Genomic DNA, 13,335 nt, shown 5'->3' on the forward strand with positions numbered 1-13,335 from the left:
AACACAGCAGAAATCTACATAAAAGTAAAATCACTGAAGAGAAATGAGACACATTTTCAAGGTCAAAAATTCAACACTGTTTTTATTTATTATAAATCAATACATTTTATATAAAAAAGGAAAAGGGAAGAGGAGGGGTGGGGGAGTTAAAATAAAACCATTGTAGCTGTAAACCAGACAAATCAGGTTATGGTCACCCTCTTACACTGAACCTCCATCGGAGACTCTTGATTAACCAGTCTAATTAACACTCACTCATGGCAAAAAAAGAGAAACCTCTAAGCTATAGGTAAAATTAATTAACATTTTTGAAGAGGGTTTCGATGTGGTTGACATCAATCTCTCTGCAAAGCGTTCCCAAGTATAGCATCTTAGCATGCCATAGGTTTTTGTGCAATTTATTACAACCATCACCAGCAGCAATCAACTTTATTTGTGAAGTGTGCACATATTCTATTTTTATTTTGTTTAGCAGTTCAAGAATGTGAAGCTTCAAACTCCCAAAAGTAAACAATATACAATAAAGCTTCATGTCGCGCCCAGTGTAATGATCCTGAATATAACGCAGGTTTAGGCATCTTCTGACCAGAAATGACCAAGACCTTGCTTTAACAGATTTGTTGAGATACAGGTTTCCTTATATTGGAAAAAAAAAGGCAACATCATTGTGTTGTATATGACATTTTCTGCTTCTTGAAAATAGGTGGACAACAAAATGGTAGAGGTCAAAACGGAGTACAGCAGCAGCTTACACAAGCTAAGCTGATCACTGCACTGTAAGCACTCAAAAAAACAAAAACAAAAAAAAAAAAAACACTCAACACAGATGAGAAGTTGTATCTGTTACCATGGAAAGCAACTTGGATTTAAAACTAATATTGAAACTTTGATAAATTAAGTTTGTATCATTTTTTTTTTTTTTTTTTTAAATGAAATGCCCTTGTTACAGAACTGTAATCCATTACTATTAGTTGAGTAATTGCAGGCAGACAGTTGTGAAGGCAATTCAAGTGGAACCAATTCAAATTTCACAGCACTGCAAGATAAAAAAACAAAAACAAAAACAAAAACAAAACAAAAAAAAACATACAATGCAACTATATTAATCCAATTTCACTGACTCCTACCCTTATGGTAAATCTTGTGTGTGGTAGTAAATTATCTGTGGACAGGCTGCCCGATTTTCCCATCCTCTTTATTATTATTATAATAATAATAACCATTTCCTTGTACAAGATGAGTGGTACTAACAGGTCGAAATCCACTTTCTGTAATTGTAGGGGGGGGGGACCTCGTGTGTTGCCCTTTGAAACAGAGCTTTAAAAAGAGCTAATTTTGCTGGATTATGGTAGGTAGGTGTATGTTAAAATGGACTTCATGTCCAATTACTAAAAACAAACAAAGCCCAAATATGGGAGGACAGAAGAATAAAACAATAACTTAAATAGAAGTGCGTAAAACACAACAGTTCTTGGAGCCCTTTGAAAAACCAAAAAACAGGGTTGGAAAAGCAGAAACCCCACCCCAACAGAAAAAGGGGAGCAAAATGAACAGCTGTTATGGTAATACTAATATTCATCCATTAATTCACAGATGTATAGTTCACTCATATAGGTTGTATCCTTCCCTCCTTTACAAATATTTTTTTGTTTTCTGGTCAGTGGCCCCCCCACGTCTGTGAGCCGCGGCTTCCCTCTGTTTCAAGTCTATCTGAGGTGGGAGAGCAGTCTGTCTCAGTACACCTCCCCTCTTCCTCCTTTGCCGTTAGTGCCTGCTCCTCCTCTTTTTTCCTGCGCTCCAGCTCCCACTCTACAAACGTATCAAAGAGGCTGGGCCAAGCCTCGTCCTCGCTGTAGTTGGTCAGGTCGGGCCCAATCGCCTGGGTGAAGTTGAGGAACATGTTCCACGTGTCCCTTGAGATGCCCCGAATACCTGAGGGGTTCTCTGAAAGGAAGTCCAGCCAGCGCTCTAGGATCGGAGGTGTGTCCTGCGTGAAAACCAGCCGCCATAGGGCAATGGCAATTTCGCGCTGCAGCGAGCGCTGCCCCTCCTCGGCGTCCAGGCCAAACTGGAAGGTGAAGCGGTACAGGTCTTTGAAGTTCTCCTCACCCTGGGCCTCCAGCAGCATGCAGGGGAACCGTGAACAGATGCCTTCGAGGCTGTCTGCTTGGATAGCCTTGCATCCTTCGACAAACTCTTTCCTGGTGATGCAAACACGAGAAGCGTGGACATCAGAATCACAATCACAATCTCCAGTCAAGATAAGCACCAGAAAAAAAATCCATGTACTTTTCCATAGAGCCATATGAGCACAAGCAGACTGAATTAAGACCTAAATCTGCAGAAAATGTACAACAAAACATTGTGAAGACATCTCAGGCAATCACCAGGCTTTATCTTTAACACTACAAACATCAGTGACAAATCCCTGTACTATTTAAGAACACATTATCAAATTTATAGAAAACTTAATTCTTTCATTGCAGCTTTGAATAATATTACAGTCACTTCATGCTGAGAGCACTGACCCAGGCAGATATACCTTCTTTGACCCCTACAACAGTGCAGGCTTTTTTAAAACTCAAATGTAATATAAAGAGCTTCAGTAAGCATCAGATCACAAAGAAAAATGTTGGGTACCAGAGTCTGGTACTGTCCAAAGACTCTCAATAGAAAAGTGCTGAGTTCAAAATCTGGACGGACTAACAACCATGCCAATAGGCAGCTCTATTCAACTGCAGACGATCTACTTCCCGTGTGTCCCCTCGGCGAGTGGTTGTATGACTGCGTCTGTGAGGACCAGCTTGAGTCTTATACTTTTGAGAGTGAGTGCATAACAGGAATAACTGATCGTCACCTTTAAAGAGCCGACTTGGTGAGGAAGAAAGTCAAATTGAGATTTAGTGAGAGAAGACGGGACTTAGTCTGTCACATTTAGTTACGATAAGGAGATCGTTATTAATCAAGTATGTAAAATTCTACTCTGTCATATGTTGTTATAGCTGTAATTCTGTATTCTTTGACATTATACTATTTCTAAGCTGTTTTTATATATGTAAAAGGGTTAATAGGGACATATGCTAGGTATTAGGGGTGCAAAATATAGTGGTTAACAGCATGTGACAATCTTTGCCTAAAAACATGTTATTTAAATAGCTTAAATAGGGGAACAGTATTGAAATCTCAACACATAAGCACATGCAGTTAAGAACCTATTGACTTCCCCAAGGAAAATGCATAAAAAGTAACCAAGTTTGATCAGAACTATTCATTTTATCTTCCCATTTTTATTAACCCAGATGTTTATCATCCCCCAGATTTAATTCTTTAATGGTTACCACACCAGCCTTAAGAACACCGAGCCTGATCGTAGGTCATGTGAAGACTGTTCATCAGTTTGTCTTTATGACATGCAGCTTCCTGGAGATGAGTCAGTCTACTTACTAGTCTGGCAGCAGCTTGATGGCACACATTTAGATTGCGCTTTAGTCTTACTAACCACTTGAAGTGCTTTAAACCACAAGTCACATTCAACCAGTCATCTATACACCGATTTATCTTATACTGCACATCCACCGCTATTTTATAATCACCAATTAACCTAATGTGTGTGTGGGTCTGTGGGAGGAAACCTACACAGGCACAGGGAGAACGTGCAACTCCAGCAAATAGTGTTACACAGTACAGACGTGGAAATCTGTGTCAGGAGACTTGGACTGTCTCTTTTATTAGCCAGCATTAGGGACGAGCAATCATCTGTGTTTTGATATCATCATATTGTCATTAAAGGCGACTGCCAAATGGTGAGCTAATAGCAGCGGGTGGCAGCAAGCTTTCTCATCACTCATGCCGATGACTGGACGTCGGCATAACGAATCTCCAAGCTCAGTGGACAGCTTAGTGATGCACAATGTGTTTGCCTGCAACAATTTGGTTCGCCCTCACGCCTTTTTGCTTTCATGGCTCACAGTAGTTGCAGGAGCCATACGGAGAATGGAGATTTGTCAGAATACACAAGGAACTTGTCAACTTTCGAGACAGAAAAAAGAGAACAAATGGGCCGCTTTAAATTAAGGAGAAGAGTTACATGAAATAGAAAAATAATCTGTGTTTTCACCTTTAACTCTTGACTCTAAATCTAATCTCCTATCAAGCATAGCACCAACAGCACTAATGCAGTAGTGTATCTATAAAAAGCTACCTACTCAAGAAGCAAAGTGATCTTTTCTATAACAACTGCCTCACGCATGCTGTTTGCAAATCTGTGTTAGGAGGGTTTAAACGTTTGCCCAGGCTGTGAGTGGTTATTCCACCAATCCCTACATTGTTTTGAATGTAAACATGGCAAGGAGAGGGAAGGTTGCCAGCGCTCTGTGCCACTGCTATTGGGAGTTTACAATGGTACAACTTTTAAAGAAAGAAAGAAAAAAAACTGCCTCTGTGGCTCACTGGCAATCACTGAATCAAACCAAGAAGAAACAATTCAGGAGAAGATACTGCAGGTCCTGAGCTATCTGAAGGGCATATCTATTCACCAAGAACAAACAGAAAAATCCATGAAAAGAAAGAACACTGGAGAAACATCAGCTTCAAAGTCTGATCTAATCAATGACAACTTCTAAGATACTACTTTAAGAAAAGAAAAAAACTTTATCACATTCCCTTATCATTCCCTCTAAAGCTCAACCCACTCTATATATCCACATGATGAGATTATATTATATTGACAGCAGCCGACGATGACGTAGTTGCTGCTACAACTAGAAGTAGCCAGCAGCCAACACTGTACTGTACCCTGCTGCAGTGATGGAAACTGCTGGCTGGCTGAGAACACTTTTAATGTTTTTTAAATGGATAACAAGTTTGGAAGTATTAATCACACAGACTAAATGTGTTACTGTAAACAAATCCCACAGTAATCAGGCTGTATATTATAGATAACCAATAATACAGCGATTGTCCTCATTCCAGATGGATCCCGCCTAACTTAATCACATGTTTCTGACAATGCGCTACAGAGAAGAAAAGGACTGGTTTCATGAAGGAACATTTCTTGGGAAATTTCATTTGAGATTTTAAAAGGAATTTCTTTTTCTTTTTTCCCCCTTTTTGACCTTTATTTGCTTGACTTACAATGAAGAAAGATGTGAATCATGGTGAGACTAACTAACAGGAATGAGCTGTGACAAATGAATCTGACTTTTTAAAAATGTGGACTTGGGCAATCTTGTTTTAATGAGCATTTTCATCGTCTAACACCTGTCAGACAAACAAATAAGAGCAATAGCTATGTGCTGTGGTCACATCGGACAAAGATAGATACTTATTAGTATCATTATATTCACACAGAAGTAATAACTGTGCAGTGGTCATGCTAGTTTATCCTGATTAACAAACATGGATAATGACGACACGCCCTGTTCTCCAAAACTCCACCTTACCTTGTAAACTTGCACATGGTTGCTGCTTGAAACTTCCAGGCAAGAACCAGGACACGAAACTCAGCCGGGTCCACGCACAGGTCATTACAAAACCTCTCCATGCCCTCTTCCAAGATGGCATCTTCCTGTTCATCTTTGTAACAGCAGAACAGCTCCTCAATGCGCTTGACCGACAGCCCATCTCCATCCAGAAGCTCATCCTTGCGTGTGTCCCCTGCAGTGATGATGGGCGTCTCCACTGTGACCTCTAAAGGTTTGGTGCCATTCGACAGCTCATTGGTGGCTTTGCTACACTGGGTGCCAGGATCCTCTTTGTGGCTCCCGACACCACCAGCGCTGCCACCTTTCTTGTGGGACTTTCCTCCGCTTTCCTTGTCTCCACTCTTGCTGCCGAGCGAGGATGTCGGATTCTTACACTTGGTGACACACTGGCCCATGTCTTCCTCCCGGTCCCTCGTCTGTCTTTCCTCCTCGCCTTCAGTCCCCGTCTGAACCACCTAGACGCCTCTTCTCTGGCCTCACAAGACGTCTCAACATACCCTCAAGCCTGAAGAGAAAAACATTTATTAAGAATAAAAAGTTACACCCAGCAACTCTCAACAAAAAAGTTAAAAAGTGGATATTAGTACAGAGAAACACAGAAACTGTCAAGCTACCTCTGCTAAATCTACCACGATCCAAGTCTTCAATGGGAAGATTTAAAAACCCTGAAAAACAAAGCAAAACAAAAATAATCTATAGGCATGAATACAATGCTTAAACATTGTTCAGGTTACCATAGAAACCGTGTCAAAAGTAGTACAAGAGGAGTATCACCCTTAACCACAGAAGCCTACCGGTGGGTTATGTGTTAAGTCAGAAGACCTATATAACTCTTATATGACGGCTGTAGGAGCTTTTCTTGGTATTACCATAGAGTTAGTTATAGGTAATTAAAATAGGAATACAGTTGTATAAATATTGTGATACAAATAACTGCATTTATAGGTCATCCTCTGTGCTGTGTTCACATAAACGGTGTGTGTGTGTGTGTGTGTGTGTGTGTGTGGAGAGGGGGGGTGTTCTCTTTGAACAGAGGAAGTTTTACCTCGTTTTATACTAAGCAATAGATTATTGCACCATATTGCTTCTTCATTCTCTACTAGCAATAATGAAAGCAGATGAAAAATAAAAACACTGAAAACACCAAACATGGACCAAGAATACAGGGCTACTATGGTTATCCATGTCTTTTTTAGGATTTTACAGCAACATATGCTAATTACACTGGCTCTATATAGTTAGGATTTTTTATACTAATATTTTGCATCTTGCAAGTTAGCATAAAGGACTTTCTAGGTTTTCTAAAGGACTAACAAGTAAAATGTGGCAAAAACACAAAAGGCATACAAGATTATGAGATACTGACCAAGTTGCAACTAAACTGGAGTTTACATTAATCAAACTAAAGCTTGCTTTGTAAACTGCTTTCTCTACCTACCCATTTAACTTTAAAAATGTTTCTTTGATGAATGCATGTTAATGAAATTAATCAGTCTGCTGACGGAAAAACATGAGGTGATCATGTGTCTGATAACTAATAAAATAGCTGACTTACAATCCTTCAGATGGCATTGTCTTTCTACTGAGCTCCATCATTGTGACCTTGCCATCCACAATGCTGAAAAGACATATTATCTTGTCATCATAAGCAGAAAGTGATAGCTCATCATTTCCAAACCTGCAGGTCTATTTTGGTCAACATGCTATGAATATGTAATTTGAGGACTTGCAAAGAGTTTGCCTTATTTCAGGATTTTTCATTTACTCGTTTATAACTGCAAAGAAGTTAGCTATGTTGCATACTGTGAACTGTGAAAAGCTGAGCTTTGACACCGCTAGTTTTAAAGAACTACATCTCAAAAGGGCCGCAATATTCCAGTTTGTGATGTAAAAGCCACAACTTCAGGAAACTTCTCAAACCAACTTCTACTTTTTGCAGTGATCACTGGCCTAACAGAGATACGACCCTTGTCTTCATATTTAATGCATGTATTCAACATCAGGGCAAAAAGCCAGTCCTGATCAATACATGGGGCATGTAGGGGCAAATCTCTCTCAGGTCTTCTGTGGCCAAGTTCACCTAACAAAGCTCAGATGGCCGTCTGAATTTCTATTTATTAAATTTTGTTTATTTGGCCAAATATAATCCGCAATAAGCTGGCACGGGAGTTAGTAAACACTAAGCAGCCTAGTGACCTATACAGCCAGTAGTTTAACCAGATTATTAGCTCGTCCCGAGGTGAACTGGAATACGACTGTGTTACATATGCAACACTGTTATATCGATATATCCTCAGCTGCCCTTTACTAACATCTACAATAATATTATTTCAATCAAGTTAACGTTTGTTGGGAGGGTGAGCATAACAACATAAGTACAACACTCAAAAATATAGTGTAAACCGGCATTAAATAATCACCCGCACCTCGGACTTTTAACTATTACACACAAATTCAGATGGCAGTCGTTGTTAAGCTGCTATTGAGCCACATTAGATCACCGCACCGGGCCATTTAACAGCTCCATCCCAACTGCCCGGCCCTGGCGACGTCGTCATAGCTAGCTAGCATCAGCTCGATTAACTAAAAGTTAGCTCTCGGCTATGCTAGGTATTTTTCGATTAAGACATCAAGAAATAACAAAATTATCACCGTAAAAAACTTACCTTTAGGGGAAACCACATTCGGTCGAGTGTGGATGTACATCACTTTGTGAATGGCTGAAGAAATTAAGTAGTTAAACAAGTTAGCCAAAAAATACGAACTGAAGCAAACTCGTCGCGTTAACTCAGATTGCTAGCTAACTAGCTAGCAGCTGATCACAAAAAAAAAAACTTCCACATCAATGTTGAATTCTGTTCCACGCTTAGAAAATAAATAAGTAACAAGCTAGCAACTAGCTTTAGAGTCCATCTTCAGTTGTGTTCGCTGTTAGGTGTGAGTTAAAACGCCAGCTCGGACTAAAGCACCCAATTTCTTTGTGCTTCCCCCTTTTAGTCATTGAGTGGAGCTACATTATGGACATTTTCCTGCATCACTTCCTCCCTGCCTACAAGCACCCAACAGCTGATCCTCGCGTCTGCGACGCTAACATATATCCTTTTATTTTAACCAATTGATGGAAGTATTCATATGACAAGGACAAAGTGGATGTTTTGTAGATCACAGTAATATCCAAAATGAAAAATGACTCAAAAACCCCACTGTAAATTAATTACAATCACACATTGAACTGTAGAGGTGTTTATATTAATTTCTGCCTTATTTCTACTTTTTATCCACTAACAAGTGAAACAAATACAACTTTGACTAAAAGTATGTGAACTCTTTTATGTTTGTGTTTATTATTTAGCTTCTTCCCGATAAGCCATGGGTAAGCGTCATCATTAAGCGACTGTCCTAGCAAGCGGCTGGTAAATTATCCTCTTCTTCAGACTCAGGCGGTATGTCAATTCTTCGTTTGTGGCGTTAATTAAAGTATGATTCGCGACAATTCGAATTCAAGTTGTTAATGTGACAGGCAGTAACGTTGCCATTAATTTAATGTCCCTGTCTTTGTACGTTTTGGTCAGTCACAATAAGTGCTAGCTTCAAGTTTGCAATTGATGCTAAAACATCAGCGAGTACAAATAACGAGAATGGTTTTATTTAATATACAACGTCATTCAGTCTCCGCGCATACTAGAACATACAGTTAATACCTCTCCGTCAGTCATATAACAGTTTGTTTAATAACTCAATGTTGATTTTAGTGGCATCTAGCGTTGAATAGGGCTATTATATTTAACTATAATTAAAAAATCTAAAACTGCAGTACTGTGCAAAAGTCGTTTCTTTATATTTTGCAAGGAAAATTGGAAATAATTTATATAATAGAAATACAGTATATAAGGCTAAACCGAGTTTTGCAGGCCTTGAAGGTCAATATTTGATATGACCACCTTTATTCTTCAACACAACAACATCCTGAAGTCTCTTAGTCAGCTTTCTTGCCATTTTATTAAGTAGTCTCCAGGAATAGTTCTCCAGGCGTCTTGAACGACATTCAAATCTCTTTTTTGATTTGTTTTGTTTTTTATTTTCTGTTCTCCCACACTGTTTCAGTCATGTTGAGGTCCATGCTCTGGAGGCCAATCCATGGCAGTTCACAGAGAACTGTAGACACTGACTGTTATTGTTCTCTACTGGCCTCCTTTGTACATAGAGTAACAATGATTTGTAAATGAATTTGCAAATTTGGATCCTCTCCATTAAGCTCTGTTGCCACTGATTTTTCAGTCCAGTTCTTCAAATCAAATCAAATCACTTTTATTGTCACATCACATGTGCAGGTACACTGGTACAGTACATGTGAGTGAAATTCTTGTGTGCGAGCTTCACAAGCAACAGAGTTGTGCAAAATATGTGTAATTTGGCATACCCCAGGCTTCTTGAGACCATTTCTAATGTGGCTTCAGTGAACAGTTCTGATCGACCGGATGCATCTCTCAGGTCCTCTGTCTGGTCTTTCCTGGATTTTTTTTCCTATTTCTTAAGGACGTGAAATTCAGGTACTGTTCACCTACTCTAGATAGTTTGTAAGGGATATTTTCATCCTACACCAATTTAGTTTCCTTTTTTAAGGACACATTGGACACCATGCAGAGCTATGCCAAGTTTTCAGCTAATCGCTTTTCGGGAATCACCTTGTTAATGCAAAGATGCTGTGTTATCTTTGACATTTTTATTAGATTAAACTCAAGACTTTTGCACAGTACTGGAAAGATGTTCATATATTCATTTACCAATTGCTTGCTTAGCATGCACATTATTGTTATGTTTCTCATTATAACGCACTTCATGTCTTAATTAAACAGATAATGCAGTAAAAACTTTATTTTGCAGGTATCTTTTGTTTTTTTCCTCAGATTCTGAGCCCCGATGACTGCCTCCACCCGTACCACTGTGCTGTCGCTGTACATGCGTGTTTTTCGCATTGCCCGAACCTGGCAAGCACAGAGTGGTGTTCTGAGTGACACAGAGACAGAGAGGAAGTACATACTGCAGGAGGCCCGCACTCTGTTCAGACAGAACCAAAAGGTGTGAACGACACTCTGCTCACTAATATGTATTTTTTTTAAAGGAGAAAATGGCTTTATAGCATCTTTAAGACTTCTGCTTTTTTGTTTTTGTGTGTTGTTTTGTTTTTCAGCTCACAGAACAAGAATCAATAAAAAAGTGTATAGAGGAATGTGAAGCAAGGATAGAAATCGGTAAGAATGGAGAAAAGCAGCAAGTTGTTGTTTTTTATGTAGTGAGCATGTCAAGAGGCCACAATAGTAGCAACACCATTTTTTGATTTTCATGTTTCTCAGGGAAATATATTGATAGTATGTAACCTTTCTTATTCAGTTGTATCAGTGATTTTTGGGATGTTTTTATGCTTGTTGTCTTCAGCCTGAAAGCATGTAGAATGGTGTTGTTGACTGAATGTACTGAAACATCTGACATGCACAAACATTCTGAAAAGGTTAACAATAATCCAGTGCCCTGCTTATGCAACTCTTACACATCGCACACTGATTCTTTGTCAGTTGAAAGGTTTTCAGCATGTCAAGCGTGAGTAAGCAGCAAAGCTGACCTGATGACCTGAATGATTTGGATAAAAATAATCATGGTTGAAACTGCAGAGAAAAAATAAAAATACAAGCCTGCGGTAACAGGATGAGAAAAGTGCTATGTTGTGCTCTTACATACTTACCCAAACACTGATTTTTCTTGGCTTTTATTTTATAATTTGTTTATAGTTTGATGTAACGTTGTTATTTTTTAATATTTTTTTTAAAGGTCTTCATTACAGAAACCCATATCCAAGAGCTGTAAGTAATTACCCTTTATTAGACCATAATGGGTTATGTTGTTTTGGGGGAATTTTATTTGCATACTCTGTGTGTTGCAGACGTACCTACCGCCCATGGGACTGGCAACTCAAAAGGGCAGGAAGCTGCGAGCACAGCAGCGCCTGAGGAAACAGGCCAAACCAATTTACTTACAGTCACATGATGAGACCTGATGCTCGACATCCCCGATCTTCGTCAAGAGTTCAAGTTACCAGGGAGAGAAAACTAGAGTGCTGTTGCAGTCGAGATGCTGCAAGCACTCAATGATGCAGGAACGCACGTCATTCAGGATAAAGCCACTTTTCATTGTATTTTCTTTTCCTTTTTCAAAACGCAATCATGAGTTGTAACTGTAGGTGAAGAGCTTTCGATTCCTTTCAGCTCAGGAAAACTCCCACTGTACCACTTTCTAATATCATACAAGTTTGTATATTTTATTTATTGTTAAGTTCATTTGATTAATAAAATTGTCTCAATGTGGAGGATTTCCAGACTCTTTTAAACTCACTGTCAGAAATCATGAAATTCACTAAATATTCTCTAATAATCAGTTTTGTTAGGACCATATATTTTTTTAATTTAGTTAATGAAAAATTAAACAAAAGGTGATTAAAGCACTTGTCAGATTGTACTTTCACAAGCATTTTATTCCCTATCTCTGTTTCCTTGTGGCAGTACAGGCACAATTTATACATCGTTCTCTATTTCTCTATAATTTTAGAGCTTTGTTGTGGTTCAGTATGGTTTCCTCTGACCCAGTCTGTGCAGCTGTATCTCAAATCTCGTAAAAAACCCAGAATGCTATGAGAGCAGTTTGCTTTGATATTTTTTATTTACCTCAGTCCCCCCATAATAATGACACAGAGAACGAACAGCTCGGGGCGTGCATCGCTTTCAATTCCATTTGGGGATAACTCACATATTGATTATAGTGGCAATGACCTGCAGGTGGGGTCAGTGATCCATGTCTAATATGACTCATGTTATTGTTGACTGAATACTGAGTCATTTTTCAGCACAGACTAAAGAGCATTCGCTCTCGCTGTAAAATGATCACAAATATTCTGCTCTCTTTAAAAGTTTACTTGCTCTGATCACTGAACACCTCTCATTCACGGACAGCAAGTATTATGCATAGTGACCCATGTGCAGTTTATAAAATACACTAAATGCACAATAAATGGTGATGAAATTGTGATTTGAATTAATAATCCAAGAAAGCCAATTAACTTTACAGCAAACAATCAATGTTTTATCAACAAGAGGAAGCTTGTTCATCTTTAAAAGGGAAAATATTTCGGTGTTATGGTGGTGTGAAAAAGTGTTTGCCTCCTTCCTGATTTCCTATTTTTTGTATGCTTGTCACACGTAGATCATCATGTAAATACAAAATGCAGTTTGTAAATGAAGTTGTTTATTATTAAAAGGAAAAAAAATCCATACCTACATGGCCCTGTGTGAAAAAGTGATTGTCCCCTAAACCTAATAACCGGTTGGGCCCCCCTTAGCAGCAACCGCTGCAATCAGGTATTTGTAAAAACTGGCAATGAGTCTTTTACAGCGCTGTGGAGGAACTTTGGCCCATTCATCTTTGCAGAATTGTTGTAATTCAGCCACACTGGAGGGTTTTCGAGCATGAACCGCCTTTTTAAGGTCATGCCACAGCATCTCAATCGGATTCAGGTCAGGACTTTGACTAGGCCACGCCAAAGGCTTCATTTTGTTTTTCTTCAGCCATTCAGAGGTGGACTTGATGGCGTGTTTTGTATCATTGTCCTGCTGCAGAACCCAGATGCCCTTCAGCTTGAGGTAACAAACAGATGACCAGACATTCACCTTCAAGATGTTTTGATAGACAGAAGAATTCATGGTTTCATTTACCACAGCACGTCTTCCAGCCCCAGGCCATCACACTACCACCACATTTTACTATTGGTATGACATTCCTTTTCTGAAATGCTGTGTTAGTTTTA

The 13,335-nt window shown here is 39.1% G+C and overlaps 2 protein-coding genes across 5 annotated transcripts; one reads left to right on the forward strand and one right to left on the reverse strand.

The window, feature by feature from the left end:
• Window positions 1-65: 65 nt before the first annotated feature.
• On the reverse strand, window positions 66-8,695 carry dcun1d3 (defective in cullin neddylation 1 domain containing 3). 2 transcript variants are annotated; one of them, XM_063481433.1, is made up of 5 exons: window positions 8,150-8,695; window positions 7,039-7,101; window positions 6,098-6,148; window positions 5,442-5,988; window positions 66-2,201 (listed from the first exon to the last, which is right to left on the reverse strand). In XM_063481433.1, exons 4-5 carry the CDS (start codon window positions 5,876-5,878, stop codon window positions 1,658-1,660), a joined length of 981 nt encoding a protein of 326 aa, XP_063337503.1. In that variant the 5' UTR covers window positions 5,879-5,988; window positions 6,098-6,148; window positions 7,039-7,101; window positions 8,150-8,695; the 3' UTR covers window positions 66-1,657. The 2 variants fall into 2 exon arrangements, with proteins under 2 accessions (XP_063337503.1, XP_063337504.1); XM_063481434.1 differs by lacking the exon at window positions 7,039-7,101.
• Window positions 8,696-8,825: 130 nt separating this feature from the next.
• Window positions 8,826-12,786, forward strand: lyrm1 (LYR motif containing 1). 3 transcript variants are annotated; one of them, XM_063481436.1, is made up of 5 exons: window positions 8,826-8,926; window positions 10,391-10,562; window positions 10,675-10,735; window positions 11,310-11,341; window positions 11,422-12,786. In XM_063481436.1, the coding sequence occupies exons 2-5, from the start codon at window positions 10,404-10,406 to the stop codon at window positions 11,533-11,535; spliced, it is 366 nt and encodes a 121-aa protein (XP_063337506.1). In that variant the 5' UTR covers window positions 8,826-8,926; window positions 10,391-10,403; the 3' UTR covers window positions 11,536-12,786. The 3 variants fall into 3 exon arrangements, with proteins under 3 accessions (XP_063337506.1, XP_063337505.1, XP_063337507.1); XM_063481435.1 differs by having other exon boundaries at window positions 8,827-8,926; window positions 10,368-10,562; XM_063481437.1 differs by lacking the exon at window positions 8,826-8,926 and adding an exon at window positions 9,441-10,033 and having other exon boundaries at window positions 10,368-10,562.
• The last annotated feature ends 549 nt before the right edge of the window (window positions 12,787-13,335 follow it).

Source organism: Pelmatolapia mariae, linkage group LG8 (assembly GCF_036321145.2).
Source record: "Pelmatolapia mariae isolate MD_Pm_ZW linkage group LG8, Pm_UMD_F_2, whole genome shotgun sequence".
NCBI lineage: Eukaryota > Metazoa > Chordata > Actinopteri > Cichliformes > Cichlidae > Pelmatolapia > Pelmatolapia mariae.

Excerpts from the sequence above, each read along its gene's own strand:
- dcun1d3 (XM_063481434.1), bottom strand. The coding sequence starts at position 5,878 with ATGGGCCAGTGTGTCACCAAGTGTAAGAATCCGACATCCTCGCTCGGC. Across the intron at positions 2,202-5,441 it reads ACCATGTGCAAGTTTACAAG|GAAAGAGTTTGTCGAAGGAT; the intron begins GTAAGGTGGAGT and ends TTGCATCACCAG.
- lyrm1 (XM_063481436.1), top strand. The coding sequence starts at position 10,404 with ATGACTGCCTCCACCCGTACCACTGTGCTGTCGCTGTACATGCGTGTT. Across the intron at positions 10,736-11,309 it reads TGAAGCAAGGATAGAAATCG|GTCTTCATTACAGAAACCCA; the intron begins GTAAGAATGGAG and ends TTTTTTTTAAAG. Across the intron at positions 11,342-11,421 it reads GAAACCCATATCCAAGAGCT|ACGTACCTACCGCCCATGGG; the intron begins GTAAGTAATTAC and ends TGTGTGTTGCAG.